This window comes from Saccopteryx bilineata, chromosome 2 (assembly GCF_036850765.1).
Source record: "Saccopteryx bilineata isolate mSacBil1 chromosome 2, mSacBil1_pri_phased_curated, whole genome shotgun sequence".
Taxonomy (NCBI): domain Eukaryota; kingdom Metazoa; phylum Chordata; class Mammalia; order Chiroptera; family Emballonuridae; genus Saccopteryx; species Saccopteryx bilineata.
The window spans coordinates 132,937,545-132,960,896 of record NC_089491.1 but is presented as its reverse complement, the minus strand read 5'-3'; the positions used below and the strand labels follow the sequence as shown (position 1 = coordinate 132,960,896).

At 38.7% G+C, this 23,352-nt stretch overlaps 1 protein-coding gene across 2 annotated transcripts in view; it reads left to right on the top strand.

Annotated features, from left to right (window-relative positions):
* ATF1 (activating transcription factor 1) overlaps window positions 1-23,352 on the top strand; it is a 78,149-nt gene extending 54,797 nt beyond the window's left edge. Inside the window, exons 4-7 of one of the 2 annotated variants that reach the window (XM_066257859.1) lie at window positions 10,232-10,362; window positions 15,229-15,411; window positions 15,497-15,656; window positions 21,864-23,352. In XM_066257859.1, the coding sequence (XP_066113956.1) occupies window positions 10,232-10,362; window positions 15,229-15,411; window positions 15,497-15,656; window positions 21,864-22,008 (619 nt within the window). In that variant the 3' untranslated portion in view covers window positions 22,009-23,352. The remainder of the gene's footprint in view (window positions 1-10,231; window positions 10,363-15,228; window positions 15,412-15,496; window positions 15,657-21,863) is intronic. The other variant, XM_066257860.1, reaches the window with a different exon arrangement.

Genomic DNA, 23,352 nt, shown 5'->3' with positions numbered 1-23,352 from the left:
TAGCCTCTAGTTGGCAGGGTGGCCAGCCAAACAGCCCACAGTTGAGGCAACCCCTGTGGTAGCCATTTGTTTCTCTTTGCCACAGTACACTATGTTCAATTTTTTCAAAGCATTAAAGAAGCAAGCGTTTTCAGTGTGTCCCCATGCTCACTTAGTGGTCCATAAGCATCTAACATACAGACCACCCCTTCCCAAATAAAGGTTGATGGCTAGTTTGGGATTACCCCTCCCCCAGATGCCTCTTTCACTAGACTCATTTCTTCAGTCTCCTGGTTGACTTGCCGATTGTTTGTTCACACGCTGGCCCATGTACACAGAGGAAAAGAGGAGATCAAAGACAGTGTCTGGAGGGGCAGACCACTCCAGATTGACAGGTGGCAGATGGCAGGCATAATAAGCAAGGGAACTTACTTATAAGCCTTGTTTTGGGTGGCCGCATGATGAGCAGATCTCTGCCCCACGGCCAGAATCTTAAAAGTTAACTAGGTTCATACTATCTAATTATGATGTGCCTTGGTGTAGGTTTCTTTGGGTTTCTCTTTAATGGAGTCCTCTGTGCTTCTTGGACTTGTGAGAGTTTCTCTTGCATTAATTTAGGGAAGTTTTCAGCTATGATATGATTGAACAAAGTCTCTATCCCTTGTTCTTGTTCTTTTTCTTCTTCTTCAGGAACCCCTATGATGTGGATGTTATTTCTCTTCATGTTGTCATAGAATTCTCTAAGAGTTTCCTCAGACTTTTTGAGTCTCTTTTCTTTTTTCTTCTCTGCTTTCATGCCTTCATTCCAGTTGTCCTCCAACTCGCTGATTCGATCTTCATCTCTATCTATCTTGTTTTTAATTCCTTCCATTGTGGTCTTTATTTCTGATATTGTATTTGTCATCTCCGACGGATTCTTTTTTATACTTGCTGTTTATTTAGGTGTTCATGATGACCATCCATTGTTGTTCTAAGATCCCTAAGCATCCTTACAATCATTATTTTGAACTCCGCATCTGGAAGTTTGATTACTTCCATATCACTCAGTTCATCTCCTGAAGGTTTCTCTTGTGGTTTCATTTGGATTGCACTTTTTTGTCTTCTCATTGTCTGTGTGGGTGTTTTGTTTGTAGAGTTGGTTGAGTCTAGGCTTGGTGTTGTCTGCCTCCAGTTTTCAGTTGTGTTATTTCTAGGTCTTCTTGGGTTGGTATCAGCTATTATTTGTAATCCACTTTCGGATTTAGGCAGCTTTGAAGTCTTGATTTGTTTGTTTCCTTAACAGGTGATAGTCTTGTTTACTGATCTCAGCAGGGGGCTTCCTTGAAACTGTATCCCGGAATGCCTGTGGGTGTAACCTGAGATTTTGAAGGCCTCTTCCACCATCTAATCTCTCTGGGGGCAGGGTGTTTTCTCAGCTTCAGTAGGGGGAAGTGTATCTCAGATCTCCATGGAGACCTGAGTTACTGCCCCTCCTCCCCACTTCTTGTTTTCAGCTGTGTCTTGTTGTACTGATTGGAGTTAGAGAGATGTCTGGAGATCTCTGATTCGGAAGCAATTCAGTACTGTTTTGTGGGAAGGATCAGTCCCTCCCCCAGTTATGGCTGCCTCCAGCAAGGATGAGTCAGCTTTTTTAAGGTTGTATCCTGCATTCCTTAGCCCCTCACAGTCTGTCCCTCTCTCTTTCCTTTCCACTTGGGAGATAAGCTGGTCTTTTCAACACACCTCGCTCCCTGGTTGCCAGGCAAGTGGCTGTGAACAGTATTTTCTGCTCTTTTCCCTAGAGTGAGATCCCCTCTGGGCTCTCAGCCTCAGCCCCCCCCCCCCCCCCCGTTCCTATAAGCAGGGGAGATTCAGGCACTCCCTACCAGGTTTGTTGTGGCTTCTTTGCTCCTTGGTTTTTGAGAGCTGTTCTTGTAGTCCAGACTTGGTTTTTCACGATGATTTTTCCTAGATTGATTTGTATTCCAGTTTGGTGGTGAGAGCTGGGTGTCTGTGCACCTGCCTACTCCGCTGCCATCTTCAGGTCCTTTCTATTCTTTGCTTAGCACCACTGCCGTTAGACTCATACATCACTGTTGACTTTCCAAATGTTCCTTCCTTCAGGGTCACACAGATGCTTTCTAGGATAAAGCCAACAGCCAGCTGAAGAGACATAGGGCAACTCGGTTGTGAACTAAGAAGTGTCTGTCTTCATGGAGTTCGCGGCCTCTCCCTGTGGCACGTGGAAGTGTTCTACTTCGCTCACCTAGAAACTCTCCAAACCCCTCAGTTCATACTATCTAGATGGTCTCTCCCTTAGTCTCTCAAGGCTATGTCCTTGGAACAGTTCCCACTGTGAGAACAGTAGGCAGAGTGTATATTCCAAGGACAGGGGAGGGGATGAAGAACATTTAATTGCCCAGATCCAGCTTATGGGTTTCTTTGGATATGTAATCAGCAGTAGAATCTCTAGGTCATAAGGCGGTTTCACTTTTAATTTTTTAGGAACCTCCATGCTGTGTTTTGTTTGTTTGTTTGTTTGTTTTCCTTCTCTGTATTTTTCTGAAGTTGGAAACAGGGGGGCAGTCAGACTCCCACATGCACCCGACCGGGATCCACCTGGCATGCCCACCAGGGGGCAACGCTCTGTGGCAACCAGAGCCATTCCAGCGCCTGAGGCAGAGGCCATGGAGCCATCCTCAGCATCCGGGCCAGCTTTGCTCTAGTGGAGCCTTGGCTATGAGAGGGGAAGAGAGAGACAGAGAGGAAGGAGAGAGGTAAGGGTGGAGAAGAAGATGGGTGCTTTTCCTGTGTGCCCTCGCTGGAAATTAAACCCAGGACTTCCACATGCTGGGCTGATACTCTACCACTGAGCCAACCATCCAGGGCCTAGAAATTTTAAAGCTAAGAAATAAAGTAACAGCAATAAAACCTGTGTGGATTAAATAGAAGAATAGAGATAAGAAGGTAGTCGACTTCAAAGATAGTTCAGTGGAAATTACCAATTTGAACAATAGAGATTGTTAAAATTAACAAATTAACAGGGACTTTTGAGACAATACCAAAAGATCTAACATTTGAGTCATAGAAGAGGAAATAGTATGTTGCAGAAAAAAATATTTGAAGAAATAATGGCTGAAATGTTACTAAACACAGTGAAATCTACAGGTTCAAAAAGCTCAGCAAACCCTAAAGATAAATACAAATATATTCCTGCCCAGACATATCATGATCAGATTGCTGAAAACTAAAGACAAAAATCTTGTGTGCATCCAGAGAAAAATGTGGGAACTATGTGAATGACTACAGAATGCTTCCTGCTCCTCTACCCCCTTCTCTCTCCTTCCTCTTTCAAATGAATAAAAAAAAAAATCTCAAAAGAGATTTGGTCAAATACACAATAGATAAATTAAAATGGATTCAAAATAACCTAAAAGAATGTAGAAGAACTTAATCAGAAAGCAAATAATAAAATGATAGACAACCAATATTAATAATTAAGACGATATGGCTTATACTGATTATAAAACTATAAACTAATATTCCTCATAAATCTAGACACAGAATCTTCAAAAAATGATAAACTGAATCCAACAACATATAAAAGGTATTATACACCATGATCAAGCAGAATTTATCCTAGGAATGTAAGATTAGTTTAACATCTGAATATATATATATAGTCATAGAACACAAAAAACTTGATCATCTCAACAGACACAGAAAATCACCTAACAATTCAATACCCTTTCTCAATGATAAAAAACACTTATTAAAAAAAATAGAAGGGAGTTTCCTCAACCTGATTAAAAGCATCTGCAAAAGCCTATAGCTAATATAGTTTAATGGTAAAAGACTGAATGTTTCCCTTGTATGATCAGGAACAAAAAAGGCTATGGATGTCTGTGGTCAGTACTTTATTTTATTTTATTTTATTATTATTATTTTTTACAGAGACAGAGAGTCAGAGAGAGGGATAGATAGGGACAGACAGGAACAGAGAGAGATGAGAAGCATCAATCATCAGTTATTCGTTTTGACACCTTAGTTGTTTATTGATTGCTTTCTCATATGTGCCTTGACCGTGGGCCTTCAGCAGACAGAGTAACCCCTTGCTCAAGCCAGCAACCTTGGGTCCAAGCTGGTGAGCTTTTTTTGCTCAAGCCAGATGAGCTCGCACTCAAGCTGGCAACCTTGGGGTCTCGAACCTGGGTCTTCCACATCCCAGGCCGATGCTCTATCCACTGCGCCACCGCCTGGTCAGGCTGTGGTCACTAATTCTGTTTAACATTGTACTCAGGCAATTAATGAAAAAGTTCAGCAAAGCCTGGCCTGTGTTGATGCAGTGGATAGAGTGTCGATCTGGAAAGCTGAGGTCTTCCCTCCTTCTCTCTCTCTCTCTCAATCTCTCTCTCTTCTCTAAAGTGAATACATAAAATCTAAAATCAATAAATAAAATCTTTAAAAAAAATGAAAATACAAAATATCAAAATTTGTGGGATATAACCAAGTGGGGATTAGAGGAAAATTTATAGAATTAAATGCTTATATTATAAAAGAAGGAAAGTAAATCAGTAATATAAGTTTCCATTTTTTGAAACTGGGCTGGGTAATAAATGCAAAGCAAGCAAGAGAAAGGAAATAATAGAGATTAAGAGCAGAAATCAGTGAACTTGAAAAGAGAAAACTTACAGACATCATATAACAAAGCTGGTTGTTTGAAAAAAATCAATAAAACTAATAATCCTGTAGTAGGGGTTGGGGAGGTGATAGAATATAAAGGGGTGAGAGGTTGGAGAGGTTATAGGGGACAGGTAATGACCTTCTAGGTCATGTCATTTATTCTGAGACAGGAAGTCACTGCAGATGAGTTACTTGAGCTGACTTTTTAATTTTAGAGAGAGGAAGTGGGAGAGACAGAAACATTGATTTGTTTCTGTATGTGTACTGACCTGGGATCGAACCAGCAACCTTTGCATACTGGGAAAACTGAGCTGACTGACATTTTAAAAAAATGACTGGTTGCTGTGTAGAAAATAGACTGTAGCAAGGGAAGGGGAGACTAAAAGGAAGACGTGTAGAGGCTGTTGTGACTATCTAGTCAAGTGGTGGTGGTAGCATGGACTGCGTACAGCAGTGGAGGTGGTGATGGGGGGTAAGAGTCTGGATGTATTTTTAAGAAAGAGACAATGGAATTTGCTTATGAATTTGATACAGGTTGCGAGAAAAGAGAAAGGATGACTCCAGAATTTATGGAGAATAGAGTTGATATTTACTGAAGTGGGAAGACTACAGGGATAGAAGAATATCTAACATTAGATTAGATTTTGGGTGTGTCAAGTTTAAGGTGCCTAAATACTTAATACATAGTTGGATATAGGCATCTGGAGTTAGGGAGAGGATGAGGAAGTACCATTTGAAGGATCATCAGTCTACATAAGGTATTCAAGCCAATAGGACTTGAATACACCAGAAAAAATACAGAGAAGTCATCCAGAAGACTGCTGCCTAAGACAATGGAGAAGAATACAAAACAATGGCAAATGATTTTTCTAAATGCTACATAGTAAAAAAATAAAGTACAGCTAGTGCTTGACTTACGACCATGATTGGTTCCGACAGACCAGTCGTAACACGAGTTGGTTGTAAGTTGAATAGGCTATATGTATAGTACTTTGAAATGATGTTATAAAAATCTTTAAGTCATATTTTATCATAATTTTCTTTCATTATTGTTATATATCATAATTTTCTTTGTTCATTTTATGCCATTTGTATCATCTCTACACCATTTTGTTTCTTATTTTTACATTCGTCAGGTTTAAGTAAAACACTGCATTACCAGTACAACTGGTTTAATATTTGCAAAACATACAAAATTACAAAATACAGGTGTAAAAAATACCATGGGAAACATTTTCCCAATTGCAAAACATAAAAATATATAAACATGTACGAAACATATTATTGGCCGCTGGTGCTTGGCTGCGGATCGTTGAAGTTGTCATCTGAGGCAGCAGTTGGGGTTACTGGAGTTGGCTTTTTCATAAACATGGTGAGCTTTGTCTGAATTGTATGTTTCTTTTTTCCTTCATAAATTTCACAATACGGATGAAACACATCATTTGCCATCTGTTCAATCCTTGCAAATCGTTTGATGTTTGGGTCCATTGCTTCGAAATGTATAAGAAGTTTATTCAGTAAAGATAAACCTTCTGATAATCCCTTAGTGGTGAACTTTCTTTCTGGTTTCTTTGCTTCTTTCTCTGCTTCTCTTCTTTCTTCTTCCGCCACTCTTTCTTCTTTCAGTTCGATTAGCTCTTCATTTGTAAGTTCTCTGGATTCTTTGTCTAGCAACTCTTCAACATCTTCCATTTCACACTCCAAAGAAAGGTCTTTAGCGAGTTTTACGATTTTTTCCCGAATCGTTTCAAGTTCATGTTCACTGTCAAATCCGTCAAAATCATTAACATAGTGCTTAACATAATTTTTCCAGATGCCATTCATGCACTTTGTCATCACAGCCTCCCAGGCGGTAGCGATATTCTTGATACACATCAAAGTGTTGTAGTGTTTCCAAAAATTTTGCAATGTTAGTTCTGAGTCAGCATCTATAGTGGATATTGCTTGAGCGAAGGTGGTTCGGAGATAATTGGCCTTTAATGTAGCAATCGAACCTTGGTCCATAGGCTGGATGAGTGGAGTCATGTTAGGCGGAAGAAAAACAAATTTTACATCTGGATAGAGATCGCCTAGATGTGGTGGGTGTCCAGGCGCATTATCGAGTAGCAATAAAATCTTGAAAGGAATATCTTTCTCCAAACAATATTCTCGAACTTCAGGAATAAAACAGTTCATAAACCAGTCTTCAAACAATCCTTTGTCATCTATGCTTTACATTGAGAATGAAAGTAGACGGGCAGTGTATGCTTGTTAACATTCTTGAACGCATGCAGTTTGTATGAGTGATAAATTAAGAACGGCTTCAGCTTAAACCTTGCGATGTTCCCGCCAAGCAGCAGAGTTAGCCTATCCTTAAATGCTTTAAATCCCGGCATGCTTTTGGCCTCTTTGTGAATATAAGTGCGTGCTGACATCCATTTCCAAAATAATCCAGTTTCATCAACAGTGAAAATCTGTTCTGCTAGATATCCCTCATCTGTAATTAATTCATCCAGACGATCAACAAACTTACGTGCTCCTTCCTCATTCATACTCATGCTTTTCCAGCCACTCGAACAGTATGCATTTGGAATCTTTTCTTGAATCGCTGGAACCAGCCAGTGCTTGCTACAAATTCTTGACTGTAATCTTCTCCAGCATGCTCCTTCAGAGTCTGAAATAGACTTCTCGCCTTCATCTGCACAGTAAAAAGACTTAATGGTGTCTGTTTTTGAATTTGATCTCCCATCCAAATATATAGCAATTTCTCCATTCCGTGGATGGGCCCGCTTTGTTGCTTTGTTATAACTGTTGATCGCATGAGTGCAGAACCTTTCACAGCTTCACGAATTCTTTATCTTTCAAAATCATCGACACAGTCGAGTATGATAACTTCATATCACGTGCAGTCACATTCACTTTCTTTCCTCCTTCGTACTACTTATCCTCATTTTCGTGTCGAGATCAATGGCCTTTCTTTTCTTCTTGACAGGCTGAGGCGCAGACAAAGACAATTTCCTCTTGGTAGACATCTTGGGAGGGGTTTGATGAAAAATATCCAAGACACAAAACACAAATTGCTGTACCTAGTCTGGGATAACAGTTGAAATGGTGCACGCGGAGATGGTAGTGCTGCCTCAAGGTGGTCCGCACTGTCGTACGCCCAGCTGGGCAACGCTCACTCTGCCAGACGCGGAGCAGTCATGGCTAGTGATTGTGGTTGTATAGTCGAATGGTCGTAAGTTGCATAGATCGTAAGTCGATGAATACCTGTAATATATATGAGAATGATACACAATAATTTAAATAATGGTATTCTTGGCCCTGGCTAGTTGGTTCAGTGGATAGAGCACTGACCCGGCCTGCAGATGTACCAGGTTCAATGCCTGGTCAGAGCACACGTGAGAAGCCACCATCTGCCTCTCTTTCCCTCCCTCTTCTCTCTCTCTTCCCTTTTTGTAGCCAGTGGCTTGATTGGTTTGAGTGTTGGCCCTCGGTGCTGAGGATGGCTCAGTTGATTCAAGCATCAGCCCCACACAGGAAGTTTGCTGGGTGGATCCTGGTGGGGCACATGCAGGAGTCTGTCTTTCTTCCTCTCACTTAAAAAAATGAATGAATAAATAAAGATATTCTTTGATGGAAGAGAAGAGAAGGGAAAGAGCTTGGTGGTGACACTGATATATCGGTAACTTAATTCCTATTAAAAATAAAATCTTAAGCAAAAAAAAGATCTTAAGCAAATATGGCAAAATATTAGCATCTATTTATTCTTGGTATGTGGTACATAGGTGTTTTATTATCTATTATATTCTTTATGCTTAAAATGTTTAATATATATATATATTGTGTGTGTGTGTGTGTGTGTGTGTGTGTGTGTGTATGTGTGTCAGAGACAGAGGAAGTCAGAGAGAGGGACAGACAGGAAGGGAGAGAGATGAGAAATATCAATTCTTTGTTGCGGTTCCTTAGTTGTCCATTGATTGATTTCTCATATGTGACTTGACCAAGGGGCTACAGCAGACCGAGTGACCCCTTGCTGGAGTCAGCGACCTTAGGCTCAAGCTGGTGAGCCTTGCTCAAACTCGATGAGCCTGTGCTCAAACTGGCAACCTCGGTGTCTCGAACCCGGGTCCTCCGTGTGCCAGTCCAACGCTCTATCCACTGCGCCACCACCTGGTCAGGCAAAATGTCTAATAATTTAAAATGAAAAAGAAATGGGCACAATATTCCCCAGTCTCATGCTAGGCTGGCTACATAAGACCATGCAGGCAGCTTGTTAAATGATTCTGAAGTTCTATTCTGCCCACGCACTCAATCATTAGGGGTGCTAGAAGGAAATCTGGATTCAATAAAACTCCAGTTGATTCTGATACATAAGCAGGTTTAGGAACTACTGTGACTATTCTACAAATGCCTAACAGAGTCCTCTAGAACTGCCATCTCCTTGTTTTCTGTGAGGAGTGTCTGTTAATAGTCTACGAGTCTACGATTGCATTACCTCTTGGTGGGAAGACTGTCCAGAGTAAAACCAAGCTGGAGAATGATCTTCAATATGTTAAATAAGAACAGCTTGGGTGGGGGGGTGGGGAGTTAGGGGGAAGAACAGCTGAAGGAATCAAAATAATTTGGCCTTGAATAAACAAGATCTGTAACAGTCGTCAAATAGTGTAAAGTAGGGCATGAATGTAGAATTAAAGTGACACTTAAATTTCTCTGTCTTCACTGGGAACCAGTTTTGGATATAATAAGGGCTCTAACTGTTCAATAATTGAAAGGTTTACTTTTTGATAGTTGTACATGCCTTATTCCTAGCTGTTAAGAATGGAGAGAGAATTTTTTCATGGATGGGAAAGTTGGTATAGATAATATGAAAGAGCCCTTTAATGCTAAGGGTTTTTCTTTTTTTATTCTTGTTATTGTTTTCACACAAGTACATTTCAGCTTGCTGATTTTTCTACAGTGAACATGAAATTCTTGAGTAAACATTTTATTTTATTTTTCCTAGAAATAAATAATGCTTATTTCTGCCTCCTCCCCCAATTGTGTTTTGGAAGACCTTTGTTTTCAGTAAGGAATCTCTTACACCCCCTTATTCTTGTCACAAATTCCATTTTACCAAGTCTGAGAAATCTTATTTACCTCTTCTTATTAAAATAAGCAACTTTATCACTATTCTAATCTTGTTTCTTTTTGAGAACTTTGGGCTTCTCTTCCACTATGGAGTTGAAGATTGAAAAATTAAATTTGATCTTTATAAAAGAAGGTCACTGACACTTTAAAAAATGTTAATTAATGAAATCCCTCCCAGTGGAGCCATCTCTCTTGTAGGGAAAAGGACATTTTATGCTTCTACAAGGCCTTTGCATCTTGAAGGGCACTCTGTCTGAGTATTTATTCAATGTCTCTTTTACAGATAGTCATGAACTAAAATATAACTAGCCTACAATACATTTTAGCAAAAGTATTTGCTAGACCAAAGGATTCCTTGACACATTTTAGGTATCTAGATTATTGTACTTTTAACCAGAGATTGAAAAAGGTTTATTTTAGCAATTTCTTTTCTATAAAGCCATCCACATTATCAACATTAATAGAGTTCTATTTTTCACAGAAAAATTTTGAAAGATCTGTCTTCTGAAGATACACGGGGCAGAAAAGGAGACGGAGAAAACCCTGGAGTTTCTGCTGTCACTTCTATGTCTGTTCCAACTTCCATCTATCAGACTAGCACCGGACAGTACAGTACGTATAGGAGAAATTCCCACCTGATAGACACATAAAAACTAACCTTTCCATATAAAGAAGGGGTGTGTAGAAAGACTGTCATCCTTCAATAGTGATGATTATTAACAGATAACATTTTGAGCCAGAAATAATACAAAGTACTTTTTCAGCATTATTTCACTCCTTGCAACTTTGTGAAGTAGGCAGTTACACATTATGAGGGAACTGAGTTAGATAATGTCTCTTATGGAGTTAGATAATGTCTCTCAGTTCACACAACTTATAAATGACACAGTTTGGGGTAAAAGTCTGTGAATTTTGACAAATGCATTTAATTAACCCCCACGACCACAATCAAGATAAAAGTCCATCACCTCAAGAAATTCCCTTGGGCTATCCATTTGTAGGAAATCTCTCCCTCTACTTCAGACCCCTGTTCTTCAAGTCTGATTTACTCTTGCCACAAAATATGTGTTCCATCAGACCACCTCTCTCTGTTTCCAGTCTCTACTACCACTTTGGTCTACATTCATCTGAATTACTGCAGTAGGCATCCACTTGGTTATTGTGTTTCCATTCTTTTGTTTTGTTTAGTGAGAGAGAGGGACAAACAAGAAGAGAGAGATAAGAAGCATCAACTCATAGTTGTGGCACCTTGATTGTTCACTGATTGCTTTCTCATATGTGCCTTGACCAGGGGCTACAGCCGAGCCAGTGATCCCTTGCTTAAGCCAGCAACCTTAGGACTCAAGCAAGTGACCATGGGGTCATGTCTATGATTCCACGCTTAAGCTGGCGACTTCAGGGTCTCGAACCTGGGTCCTCAGCATCCCAGACCTGCACTCTATCCACTGCGCCACCGCCTGGTCAGGCTTGCTTCCATTCTTGTTCTGATAGTGTTCCATATTGCAGCCAAAGTGATTCATTTAAAATGTCAATTAGACCACACCACTCTTGCTCAGGATCCTCCAATGAAGTTCCATCACACTTAGAATAAGTCCTATAAGGCAGTGGTCCCCAGCCCCCGGGCCGCGGACCGGTACCAGTCCGTGTGCCATGTGGTACTGGTCCGCAGAGAAAGAATAAATAACTTACATTATTTCCGTTTTATTTATATTTAAGTCTGAACAATGTTTTGTTTTTAAAAAATGACCAGATTCCCTCTGTTACATCCATCTAAGACTCACTCTTGACGCTTGTCTCGGTCACGTGATACATTTATCCGTTCCACCCTAAAGGCCGGTTCGTGAAAATATTTTCTGACATTAAACTGGTCCGTGGCCCAAAAAAGGTTGGGGACCATTGCTATAAGGCATGACATTCAGGATCTGACCTTGCCTATCACTCTGATCTCATCATCTCTTGCCACTTAGTGGTATTCTGGCCACACAGACTTTCTTGCTGTTCCTTCAGTATAAGAAACTTATTTCTCCCTCAGGCTCTTTGGAGTTGTCATCCCCACTGCCTGGCACATTCTTCTCCCAAATCCTCAGGTGACTTGTATCCTCACTCCTGCTCTAAGTGTTACCTTCTTAAAGAGACAACTATGCACTTTTCCTCCCCTTTGTTTTATTTTCTAATATTTTTATAGCATTTATATTTAATTATTAAAAAGTACACAGTTCAATTGTAGATTGTATATAATTATTAATTAGCTTATTTATGAGCTAATCTAAGTTCCTTGAGGAAAGAACTTTGTCTTGGTCATGGCTGTATTCTTGGCATATAGAGCCTGGCACATAATAGGCTTTTAGCAAAGTCTGTTATGAATAAATGATTTAAAGAATAAAAATAGAATACCTTCTTGAGGACAGATACATAAGGAACCGGAAATAATTGTTGCAAGGAAAGAAACTAGGGTGCTGAGGTCAGAGATAGTTGGGAAGTTCACTCTGATTTTAAACAAAACTAAAAAAAATTTTTTTGTATTTTTCTGAAGTTAGAAGCAGGGAGGCAGTCAGACTCCTGCATGCGCCCTACCAGGATCCACCTGGCATGCCCACGAGGGGCAATGCCCTGCCCATCTGGGGCGTTGCTCCGCTACAGCCAGAGCGATTCTACACCTGAGGCTGAGGCCATGGAGCCATCCTCAGCGCCCAGGCCAACTTTTGCTCCATGGAGCCTTGGCTGCGGGAGGGGAAGAGAGAGACAGAAAGGAGAGGGGGAGGGGTGGAGAAGCAGATGGGCGCTTCTCTGTGCCCTGGCTAGGAATCGAACCCAGGACTTTCACACGCTGGGCCAGTGCTCTACCACTGAGCCATCCAGCTAGGGCTGAAATCTCTTATTTTAACCATAATATATTTATTATTATACTCCTTAAATTTTCTAATTGTGGTTTTCAACTACAGTTGACATTCAATATTATTTTATATTAGTGTCATGTGTATAGCATAGTGATTAGACAATTATATAATTTACAAAGTGATCCCCCAATAATTCAAATACCCACCTGGCACCATACATAGTTATTACAATATTATTGACTACTTTCCATATGCTGAACTTTACACCCCCATGACTGTTTTGTAACTACCAAGTTATACATACTTCTTAATCCCTTCACGTTTTAACCCAGTCCCCCAACCCCCTTTCCCTCTGACAACCATCAGTTTGTTCCCTGCTTCTCCCCCCCCCCCCCCCGATTTTTTTTTAGATTTTTATTTATTCATTTTAGAGAGGAAAGAGAAGGGAGGAAGGAGCAGGATGCATCAACTCCCATATATGCCTTGACCAGGCAAGCCCAGGGTTTCGAACTGGTGACCTCAGCGTTCCAGGTCAATACTTTATCCACTGCACCACTACAGGTCAGACCTCCCCAAAGTTTTTTAAAGCAATATATTAGCAAGTTAAAAATCATGAAGCAGTCACCCCCCATCCCTATACCTTGTCTACAGGGGATCCATTCCAAGACCCCCACTGTGTGCCCCCACAGATAGTACCAACCCCTATCAACACTATTTTTTCATGTACATACAGTAAACTAGTGTTTAGGGCAGCTTGATCAATAGACCTTCCTTAATGATGGAAATGTTCTAGATCTGTATTGTCCATTACAGTAGCCGCTAAGCTGTGTTTGACTATTGAGCACTTGAAATATGGCTGGTGAGACTGAGGAACTGAATTTTTTATTTTAATTTTAGTTACTTTAAGTAGCCACATGTGGCTAATGGCTACTGTATGGTACAGTGCAGAGTTATAGTAAATTCAACCAGGTAAATATATATGTTAAACAAGATTGAAGGATATATTGCAAAAATGAAGGCAATTTTGTATTATCACACATTTATCAACAGAAGATGTATACCTATATATTTGTGAGTATAATGTTACATATTTTGATACATATTAATACATCTGATCCTTGAACAATGGGGTTTGGGGTGCTGATCCATCATACAATCAAAAATCTGCATATAACTTTTGACTCCCACCAAAACTTAATTACTAGTAAATAATAGCCACACAGGGTGACCAGAAGCAACACTGGTAACATAAACTATCAATGCATTTTGTATATCATTTACATTATATATATACTGTATTCTTACAATGAACTGAGCTAGAGAAAAGAAAATGCTATTAGGAAAATCATAAGGAAGAGAAAATACATTTACAGTATTGTATATACTTATTGAAAAAAACCCTGCATATAAGTGGGCCTGCATAGTCCAAACCTGTGTTTTCTAAGGGTCAATTGTATCTTCTCCTATGTGAGCTTAGGAAGGATGTGCAAAAAAAAGAATGCTTACCTCAGGTTGGGAGTAAGGGGTGGCCAGTGGAGTAAACAGGGATAGATAACAGACATTTACTGTGTAGTTATATATTTATACAACTATATATGTGGGAGAGGTATAATGTATGTTGCAGGGAAGTAGACTGAAAGTAATTGCTAATATAAGTTTAGAAACAAATCTCTGCATGTAAGCAATTTTAATCTCATCTGAAGTTACATAAATTAAAATGTTTCTCACATTTGTTGTGTGGTAGTGGGGAGAAACTCCTGAAACATTTTTAATTAAAATACAGACAACTGTATTTTGGCTTCATGGTAGGCAGAGTGTAAAAGGGGGTAAATATTACATAATTACAATCTGAAAAACAGGTATAGAGCTGAGGCATTAGATTCTGAAGGGGATTTATTATATGGGAATTCTGTAATGCTAAAATGGTTTCTATTTGGTCATGCATTTATGGGCATTTCAGTTCAGGTTCCAGGGTAAAGTATTAACATAAATATAATTCAGTGAGAAATGCTAGAGCTTAGTAATGTGATCTATATAGTGGCTTTCTAATGACAACTTCCTTAGTGATTTTTGCTTGGAGGTAACTGAACAGATTACATTTTTAAAATATCAATAACATTTATTATGTCTAATAGCAGTTACCACTAGAGAGTAGAGCACTAAGAAACAAGAGTATGAAGATTTTTTATTATGTGACTTTTTATCCTATTTGAATTTTTCCTTTGGGCACATTTATCTATTAAAAATATTTTTGTTATAATCTTTTTTATGCTTCTTTTGAAAAAAATTACAAACTATATTAATGTTTCCCTCTACTTCTTTTTCCTTTATACCTTAGTCATTGTCCCCTTTAGTGCTCCAGAACTGCTGTGACAACACGAGCAGTCGGCACGGAGTGGTCCACAGAGCCCAGAATGCGTTTGACCAGTTGTATTATAGAATTTTGAGATTAAGATTAATGCACCTGAACAATAAAATTTTTAAAAGAAATGCCATTTTATTTCTTTTACATAGTTCACCCAGAATGGTCAATAGTTTTCAAGTGGAACTGCCTTCAAGCCTGTTTTAATAATTTTTTTTTTTAAATAAATCCTTTGTAATTAGTGTATTATATAGCCTTATGTTCTTTCTTTGGTTGAAGTTGCCATTGCCCCAAATGGAGCCTTACAGCTGGCCAGCCCAAGCACAGATGGAGTACAGGGACTTCAGACACTAACCATGACAAATTCAGGCAGCACTCAGCAAGGCACAACAATTCTCCAGTATGCACAGACCTCTGACGGACAGCAAATACTTGTGCCCAGCAACCAGGTGGTTGTACAAAGTAAGTATGTTCCAGTGTCTATGGACAGCATCCCAAAGTTCTTTTAAAGGCACTCAGGAATTAATTCATTGTTTTGACCACACAGCTGCATCAGGAGATATGCAGACATATCAGATCCGTACCACACCTTCAGCTACTTCGCTGCCACAAACTGTGGTGATGACATCTCCTGTGACTCTTACATCTCAGACAACTAAGACAGATGACCCCCAATTAAAAAGAGAAATAAGGTTGATGAAAAACAGGTGGGTAGTAAATTATACTGCAGAATTGTAGTTTTTGTAAATTTTAAAACATAACCAGGCCCTGGCCAGTTGGCTCAGCGGTGGAGCGTCTGCCTGGCGTGCGGGGGACCTGGGTTCGATTCCCGGCCAGGGCACATAGGAGAAGCGCCCATTTGCTTCTCCACCCCCCCCCTTCCTCTCTGTCTCTCTCTTCCCCTCCCGCAGCCGAGGCTCCATTGGAGCAAGGATGGCCCAGGCGCTGGGGATGGCTCCTTGGCCTCTGCCCCAGGCGCTAGAGTGGCTCTGGTCGCGGCAGAGCGACACCCCAGAGGGGCAGAGCATCGCCCCCTGGTGGGCAGAGCTTCGCCCCTGGTGGGCGTGCCGGGTGGATCCCGGTCGGGCGCATGCGGGAGTCTGTCTGACTGTCTCTCCCCGTTTCCAGCTTCAGAAAGGTACAAAAAAAAACAAAACCAGATGTTAGCTGGAATTGTATATTAGAAATGAGAGAGGTTTTTTCAGCTTTTTTACTAAGTATATGATTGTCTAGTTTCTTTCCAATGGATAAGTGAGTCCCATTGCTCACTCTTTATTTAATATATGACCTAGAGCTCTTTTGTTGTTACTGTATCCTTTGAATAGTACTGGTTAAGCAAAGTTTTTCAAACAATATATTTTGTTCTTGTTGGGCTGATAAAGTTATGTGAAAATAATAATCTGCTAAAAATAAATAAATAAATAAAAATAATAATCTGCTGCTGGCCACAGCAAGAAGAGTTAGTAGGAGTCTGCCTGATACCTAGTTTATTTACTGAAGTGCTCTCAAAAATGAATTTTGATCATGAAAATAGATTAGTAATTTAACTCCCAGAAACATTTCTTTTCAATGTATTTTAAACATTCCTAAATAAACTATATGTAATAGGCATAAAAAACCACTGGTTCTTTGAGAAAAAGAATATAATGGGTAGCCTCTGCAGTGTGTTCAAAGAAGAGAGAAGAAAAGACACCAATAAACCATATTAGGAACAAAAATGGATAAATACAGATATAACAGATTTTTAAAATTACAATAGGATTTTCTTCCAGCTCCTAATAAAGTAGAAAATTAGGATAAAAGAATGATTTTCTAGCGCGATGAAAATTACCATAAGAGGACCAGATGGATGCATTGAATTGAAGATAAAATTTTTCTTTACTATAAACGAAAAGCAAGCATCACTATAAATGAACTTGTTACCAGGGTAAGGACTGGTGTTTTAGATTTTCCAACAAATGCAGTAAGATAAGGAAATGAAGTTCTGTAAATATCAGAATTGAAAATTTTTATTTCTTTGCTTATGATATAACTGTATACCCAGGCAACCCAAGATGTTAAAAGTTATTGGAATGAGTCTTCTCTTTCTGAATACATGAGTTTGGCTACATAATATCTTTAAAGCTTGATGAGATATAAAAAACTGTCTTTTAAAATGATTGGATAAGCCTGCAGAAAAGTAAGAAAATTCTTTTGAGGTTAGGAATGAACCAGAAGCGCAAGACTGTGAGGTTAATAAGCACAAAGCAGTCCCTGTATACCCTGGAGATAAATTTAGATCTCTGTGATGGGTACAGCTTTAGTGAGCAGAGGAAGCCAGGGACAGGAGCTCGGGCCTGTCTGTGCAAGCTGGGGCTATGGCACATTCTTCAAGAGGTCAAGGTCTAAGAAATGCTACACCCATAGCTGAGAAATATAATTTTAAAACAAGTCCAGGTCCATAAGTGCCCCAGTTGCTTGGAAAAAAGCAGTCTCAACACAGGCTTTAATGAATTCCCATACATTCAGTTCTAACAAATACAAGTTGAAAATCAGACTACCCAAGGAGTTAGGCTCCATCATTATACAGTATGAGCCAAGCCTTTATGTATTTTCACAGCACTCTTTGTAGTGTAAATAATAACTCCACCACCACCCCCTCTTTTGAGATGAGGAAACAGGCCTACTTGCCCAAGTTTACATTGCTTAGTAAGTGGTAGAAGTTGGATTTAAACTCATGGGTCTAGGTTTCAGAGTTCAGAGTTTTAGATAATACTGCACTGCCTTTCAGGAGCAAGAATTAGCAGGAAAAGCAGACAACAGAATGAGTTTTATAAAATCTTCAGTTATCTGATAGAGAAAAGGAAAGTATATATATTTTTAAAAGGGATGTCCTTGAAAAATCATCAAAGATCAAGAGACCATAAAATAATTTTAAAAATTGGAAAAGCAGCCCTGGCCGGTTGGCTCAGTGGTAGAGCGTCAGCCTGGCGTGTGGAAGTCCCGGGTTCAATTCCTGGCCAGGGCACACAGGAGAAGCACCCATCTGCTTCTCCACCCTTCCCCCTCTCCTTTCTCTCTCTCTCTCTCTCTCTCTCTCTCTCTCTCTCTCTCTCTCTTCCCAGTCGGCACATGCGGGAGTCTGTCTGCCTGCTTCCCCTCCCCCTGCCCCGCTTCTCACTTTGGAAACATACAAAAACAAACAAACAAATTGGAAAAGCAAAATAAAACTGTTATTAGCTAAGATATATTCATCTGCTTAGGATATCCCAGGAGAATCATCTACAAAGTACTTATTTGAAAGCTGGAATAAGAATCAGTTTAGACTGGGAATACTTGCCAGTTTAGTAAACAGGAAAAAAGGAAGAAAAAGAAGTAAAACTATTATTATTTTTTACATAATTGCTTATAAAGAAAAACCCAGTTGTACTTACAGAAAAATTATTAGAAGTAAGGAGTTTTTAAGGTTGCTAGATATAAAATCAGTTGTCAGAAATCAATTGCATTTCTTTACAGCAACAATAAGGAGTTTGGTAAATTATTTAAAAAGCGTCATTTATGTTAACAAACGAAATGCCTGAAAATAAAATTAATATAAGATGTCCAGGACATTTATGGAAAATACTGTAAAATACTTTTGAAAGACATTAAGGAAGATCTAAATAAATGGAAAAGTATATTATGTCCACAAGCTATGGAAACTCAGTATGTAAAGATGACTGTTTTCCCCCCAGTTGATTCATAGATTCAATGCAGTTCCAATCAAAACCCAAACAGGTTTGAAGATCTTGACCAGTTGACACTAAAATTTATAGAAGAGTAAAGGGCCAAGAACAGCCAAAATATTCCAGACAAGAATAAGGTGAGGAGATAACTAAGTTTATCTAAACTGTGGTAATTAAATAGTGTGATACTGACATTGAGATAAACAAAATGACCAACAAGATAGCTCAGAAACAGATCCATAAACACATGAGATCATGATATGACAGACAAGGTAGATTATGGGGGAAAGAGGAACTTTTCAATAAATGGTGCTAGAATGATGTTATTTATATGTGAAAAAATACTAGGTTTCTTCCTCAAACCATACACAAAAATCACTGCAGATGGATTAAAAGCGTAAAAATAAAAGGCGAAATTTTAAAACTTTTAGGTGAAAATACAGAATCTCATGGTTTCAGGTATAGGAAATGATCCCTTAAATGAAACATCACACACAAACATTAACATAAAAGATTAATGAATCTTCATTAAAATGAATAACTTCTGTTCGTTAAAAGACAACATAAAAGCAAGTGAAAATATAAGCTTCAAATCTATAGAAGATATTTGTAAGATAAATAACCAAATAAAGATTTGGAAAAAAAATAGAATATCTCTAAATTAGTAAGTACAAACTGACAAAAAAGGAAGTTGGCAAAATATATAGATAGGCATTTCTCAGAAAACACAAATGATTAATAATCCTATAAAGGATTGCTCACCCTTACCAGTAGTCAAGGAAATGCAAAGTGATACCACATATGTAGGTAACATTTATCCCCATTCAAGTAGCAAAAATTTTTTTTCCCTCTCCTTTTTTTCAGTGAGAGGAAGGAAGGCAAAGACTCCTGCATATGCCCCGACCGGGGTCCACCTGGCAAGACCCCTAAGGGTAGATGCTCTACCCATTTGGGACATTGCTCTGTTGATCTGCAACCAAGCTCTTCTTAGCACCTGAGGTAGAGGCCATGGAATCATCCTCAATGTCCAGGGCTAACTTGCTCCAATCCAGCCATGGCTGAAGGAGGGGAACAGAGAGAGAGAAAGAGAAGCAAGAGGGGGAGGGGTAGAAAAGCAGATGGGTGCTTCTTTTGTGTGTCCTGACGGGGAACCAAACCCAGGACATCCACATGCCAGGCTAATGCTCTACCACTGATCCAACTGGCCAAGGCCAGCAGCAAAAATCTTAAACTCTAGTCAGGAGCTGACAAGGATTTGAAAAATGGAACTCACATATTGATTATGGGAGTATAAACTGGTACAGCCACTTTCGAAATTAATTGACTCTTAACCTTGTACAGTTTGACCTGGAAATGCTCTGTGACTCAGCTGTTTTACTGTGTATGTGACTGAGAGAGACTTTTGTAGGAAGTATGCATAAGAATGTTATAGCAGCAGAAACTGAGAAACATCCCAAATATTTATATTAACCAGACCATGTAACAGAATGGGTACATAAATTGCGGTTCAATTTATACAAAGTAATACTGTTATTTGTAATGATTGTATGAATGATCACAACATGAATATTAGAAATATAAATTTGAAAAAAAAAAGCTTCAACAGCATACATAAAGTGATATTTTATAATAAATTTTAGAAAATAAATCATACATAATTTAGGGGCATACATATATGTACCAAAACTATAAAAATAAGCAAAAGATTGAAGCTAGTAATTGCTTCTGGGTAGGAGGCAGGGATATGGATGGAATCGGAATAGTAGCACAGAGAGAGAGCCCTTCAACAGTATGGGTAATATTTTCTCATAGTAAGCTGGGTATTGGGTTTATACGTGTTTATTTTTACTTTTTTTTTTTTTTTTTGACACAGAGTCAGAGAGAGGGACAGATAAGGACAGACAGACAGGAACGGAGAGAGACGAGAAGCATCAATTCTTGGATGCAGCTCCTTAGTTTTAGTTGTTCATTGACTGCTTTCTCATATGTGCCTTGACCTGGGGGCTCCAGCAGAATGAGTAACCCCTTGCGCAACCCAGCAACCTTGGGCTTTAAGCCAGTGACCATGGGGTCATGTCTATGATCCCATGCTCAAGCCAGTGACCCCCGCGCTCAAGCTGGTGAGCCCTCGCTCAAGCTAGTCCCCTCAGGGTTTCAAACCTGGGTCCTCCGTGTCCCAATCCGATGTTCTGTCCACTGTGCCACTGCCTGGTCAGGCTATGTTCATTTTATTATGCTTCATAACGTATATCTATACACCACATACAATCTTTTGTGTGTACTACTTCACAAAATTATTTTAAACCACAACAATTTATAAGGAAATTTAGTAAGGTGGTTTTTTTAAACTATGAATTACCATCTTGAAAATAATGGGAATACTACATTCAGATTCTCTTTTCTCTTCCCCCCTTTTCTCTTTCTCTCTACCCTCTTTCTAAAATAGCAGTAAATAAAATCTTTAGAAAAAATATATGTATACTGAATGAATGAGGCCACATACAAGTGTATATATTGTATAACTGTTATATGAAGTTCTAGGTTAGGAAAAATTTCATCTATGGTGATAAAGACAGAATAGTGGTTGCTAGGGAACAGGACTGACCAGGAACAGGCATGAGAGAACATTCTGGGGCAATAAAAATTTCTGTCTTGATAGGTGTGTGGGTTATACAGCTATATACTTCTGCTAAAACTGAAGTCTATACTTAAGATCTGTATTTCACTGTATATAGATGATACCTTAATTTTTTTAAATAAGAAAAAATGATGAGCAGGAAAATTTTTATCACTTAAAGAAGGTGAATTCTAGCCATGGCTGGTTAGCTCAATGGTAGATTGTCAGCCTAACATGTGGATGTCTTAGGTTCAATTCCTGATCAGGGCACACAGAAGAAGCACCCATCTGCTTCTCTACCCCTCCCCCTCTTGCTTCTCTCTTTTTCTCTCTCTCTCTTCCCCTCCTGTAGCCATGGCTGGATTAGAGCAAGTTGGCCCAGGGTGTTAAGGATGGCTCCATGGCCTCTGCCTCAAGCATTTAGAAGAGCTTGATTGCTGAGCAATGCCCTACATGGGCAGAGCATGCCCCCTACTGGGCTTGCTGGGTGGATCCAGGTCAGGGCGCATTCAGGGGTCTGTCTCTGCCTCCCCTCCTCTCACTGAATTTTAAAAAAAGAATTCTGACATTGTTTTTTTAATGCTTACATTTAGAGAAGCTGCTCGAGAATGTCGCAGAAAGAAGAAAGAATATGTGAAATGCCTGGAAAATCGAGTTGCAGTCCTGGAAAATCAAAATAAAACTCTAATAGAAGAGTTAAAAACTTTGAAGGATCTTTATTCCCATAAAAGTGTTTGATTCTTAAGAAAAAATATTTTTGGACTTGCCTAAAACTCAGATAGATTTTTTTCATTTTAGTGGAGTTTTATAAATTAAAAGGTCAAAAATGAAGTTTTATTTAGGTTTTTTCAACTCAAGATAAATACCTTATACAAGAGATCTGGTGACAGAGGATAGAGTGGAAAACGACCTCAAGAACGACCCTGGCACAACTGGAAGTTCTGTGGAAATCAAACTCGCTCAAGAAGCAGGAATTGAATTTTCACCAATCTGAATTTTCTAAATAACCATAGTTGTCAATAATCTAAAAGTGCAGATAAGGCGAAATTTGGTAAATTCTTAAAAATAAATGAATTTACTCTATAGGTTTTCATTTCTTACTGTTTCCTAAAACTTACTTTTTTCAATTGTGTGCATGCGTGTGCTTTATTTCTGCCAGTAAAATCTAAATTACAAATATAAAAGTTAAGATATAATATAAATAATTATGTGTTCTGATTACATATACTTGTTCTATTGTCAAGTCTTTTAAATACGTCTTTTAGTTTGTTTATTGGACTTGAGAGCATTTTGAAGACTTGGTTAAACTATTTTTGAGGCCTTATCCTAATAGGCATCTAAGGTACATGAATGGAGTGTGGTGTTTTTGTAACATTTTTTATCAGAATGGGAAAAAAAACGGTTTAAAGGTTTGATGCTTCTAAATAATTTGTTTTGGGGCTATTCTGGGAATGGTGATTTTCTTCAACTATATCACAAGTTGTTTTTGATTCTATATGCTATATGCAGTTGAATATACATTATGCTGTTGTGCTTTAATAGAATGGAATGTTTACAGGCCCTTGAGGTGATATTAGAATATTTTTTTAAAACCTTCTGAAGACACATACCAAAGTTTTTCAAGAGGATTTTATAATCAATTTAATGTAAGATTTATCAGATTCTGAAATTGTAGTTATTAAAGCAATTTTATGTTAGAGACTATTTTGTAATGTAGTTAATGGTACATTTATAAAAGTGACTGCCAATATATTTTTATAGCTAATCTTTATAAATTCTAAAGTTGAGTTTTGAATGATTATTTTAAATGTTTATATAGTTTGTTTAGTTAAAGAATATTTTGCATCTCAAAGTATCATTTTTATATTATTAGGAACTAAAGTTTCATATTGGCTAATATGAAACTTTATAAGTTTTGTATGCAGTTTTATCAGAGTTCACAAATGCTGTCAGTACACCAGTGTTTAACTTCTGTATTCCAATTTCTATACACTTTGAAATTGTACTGCAAAACTATTCTGCATTAATACAATATGTATCATATTGTCATCTATGAAATTAAAGGACATTTGAGAAAATTAA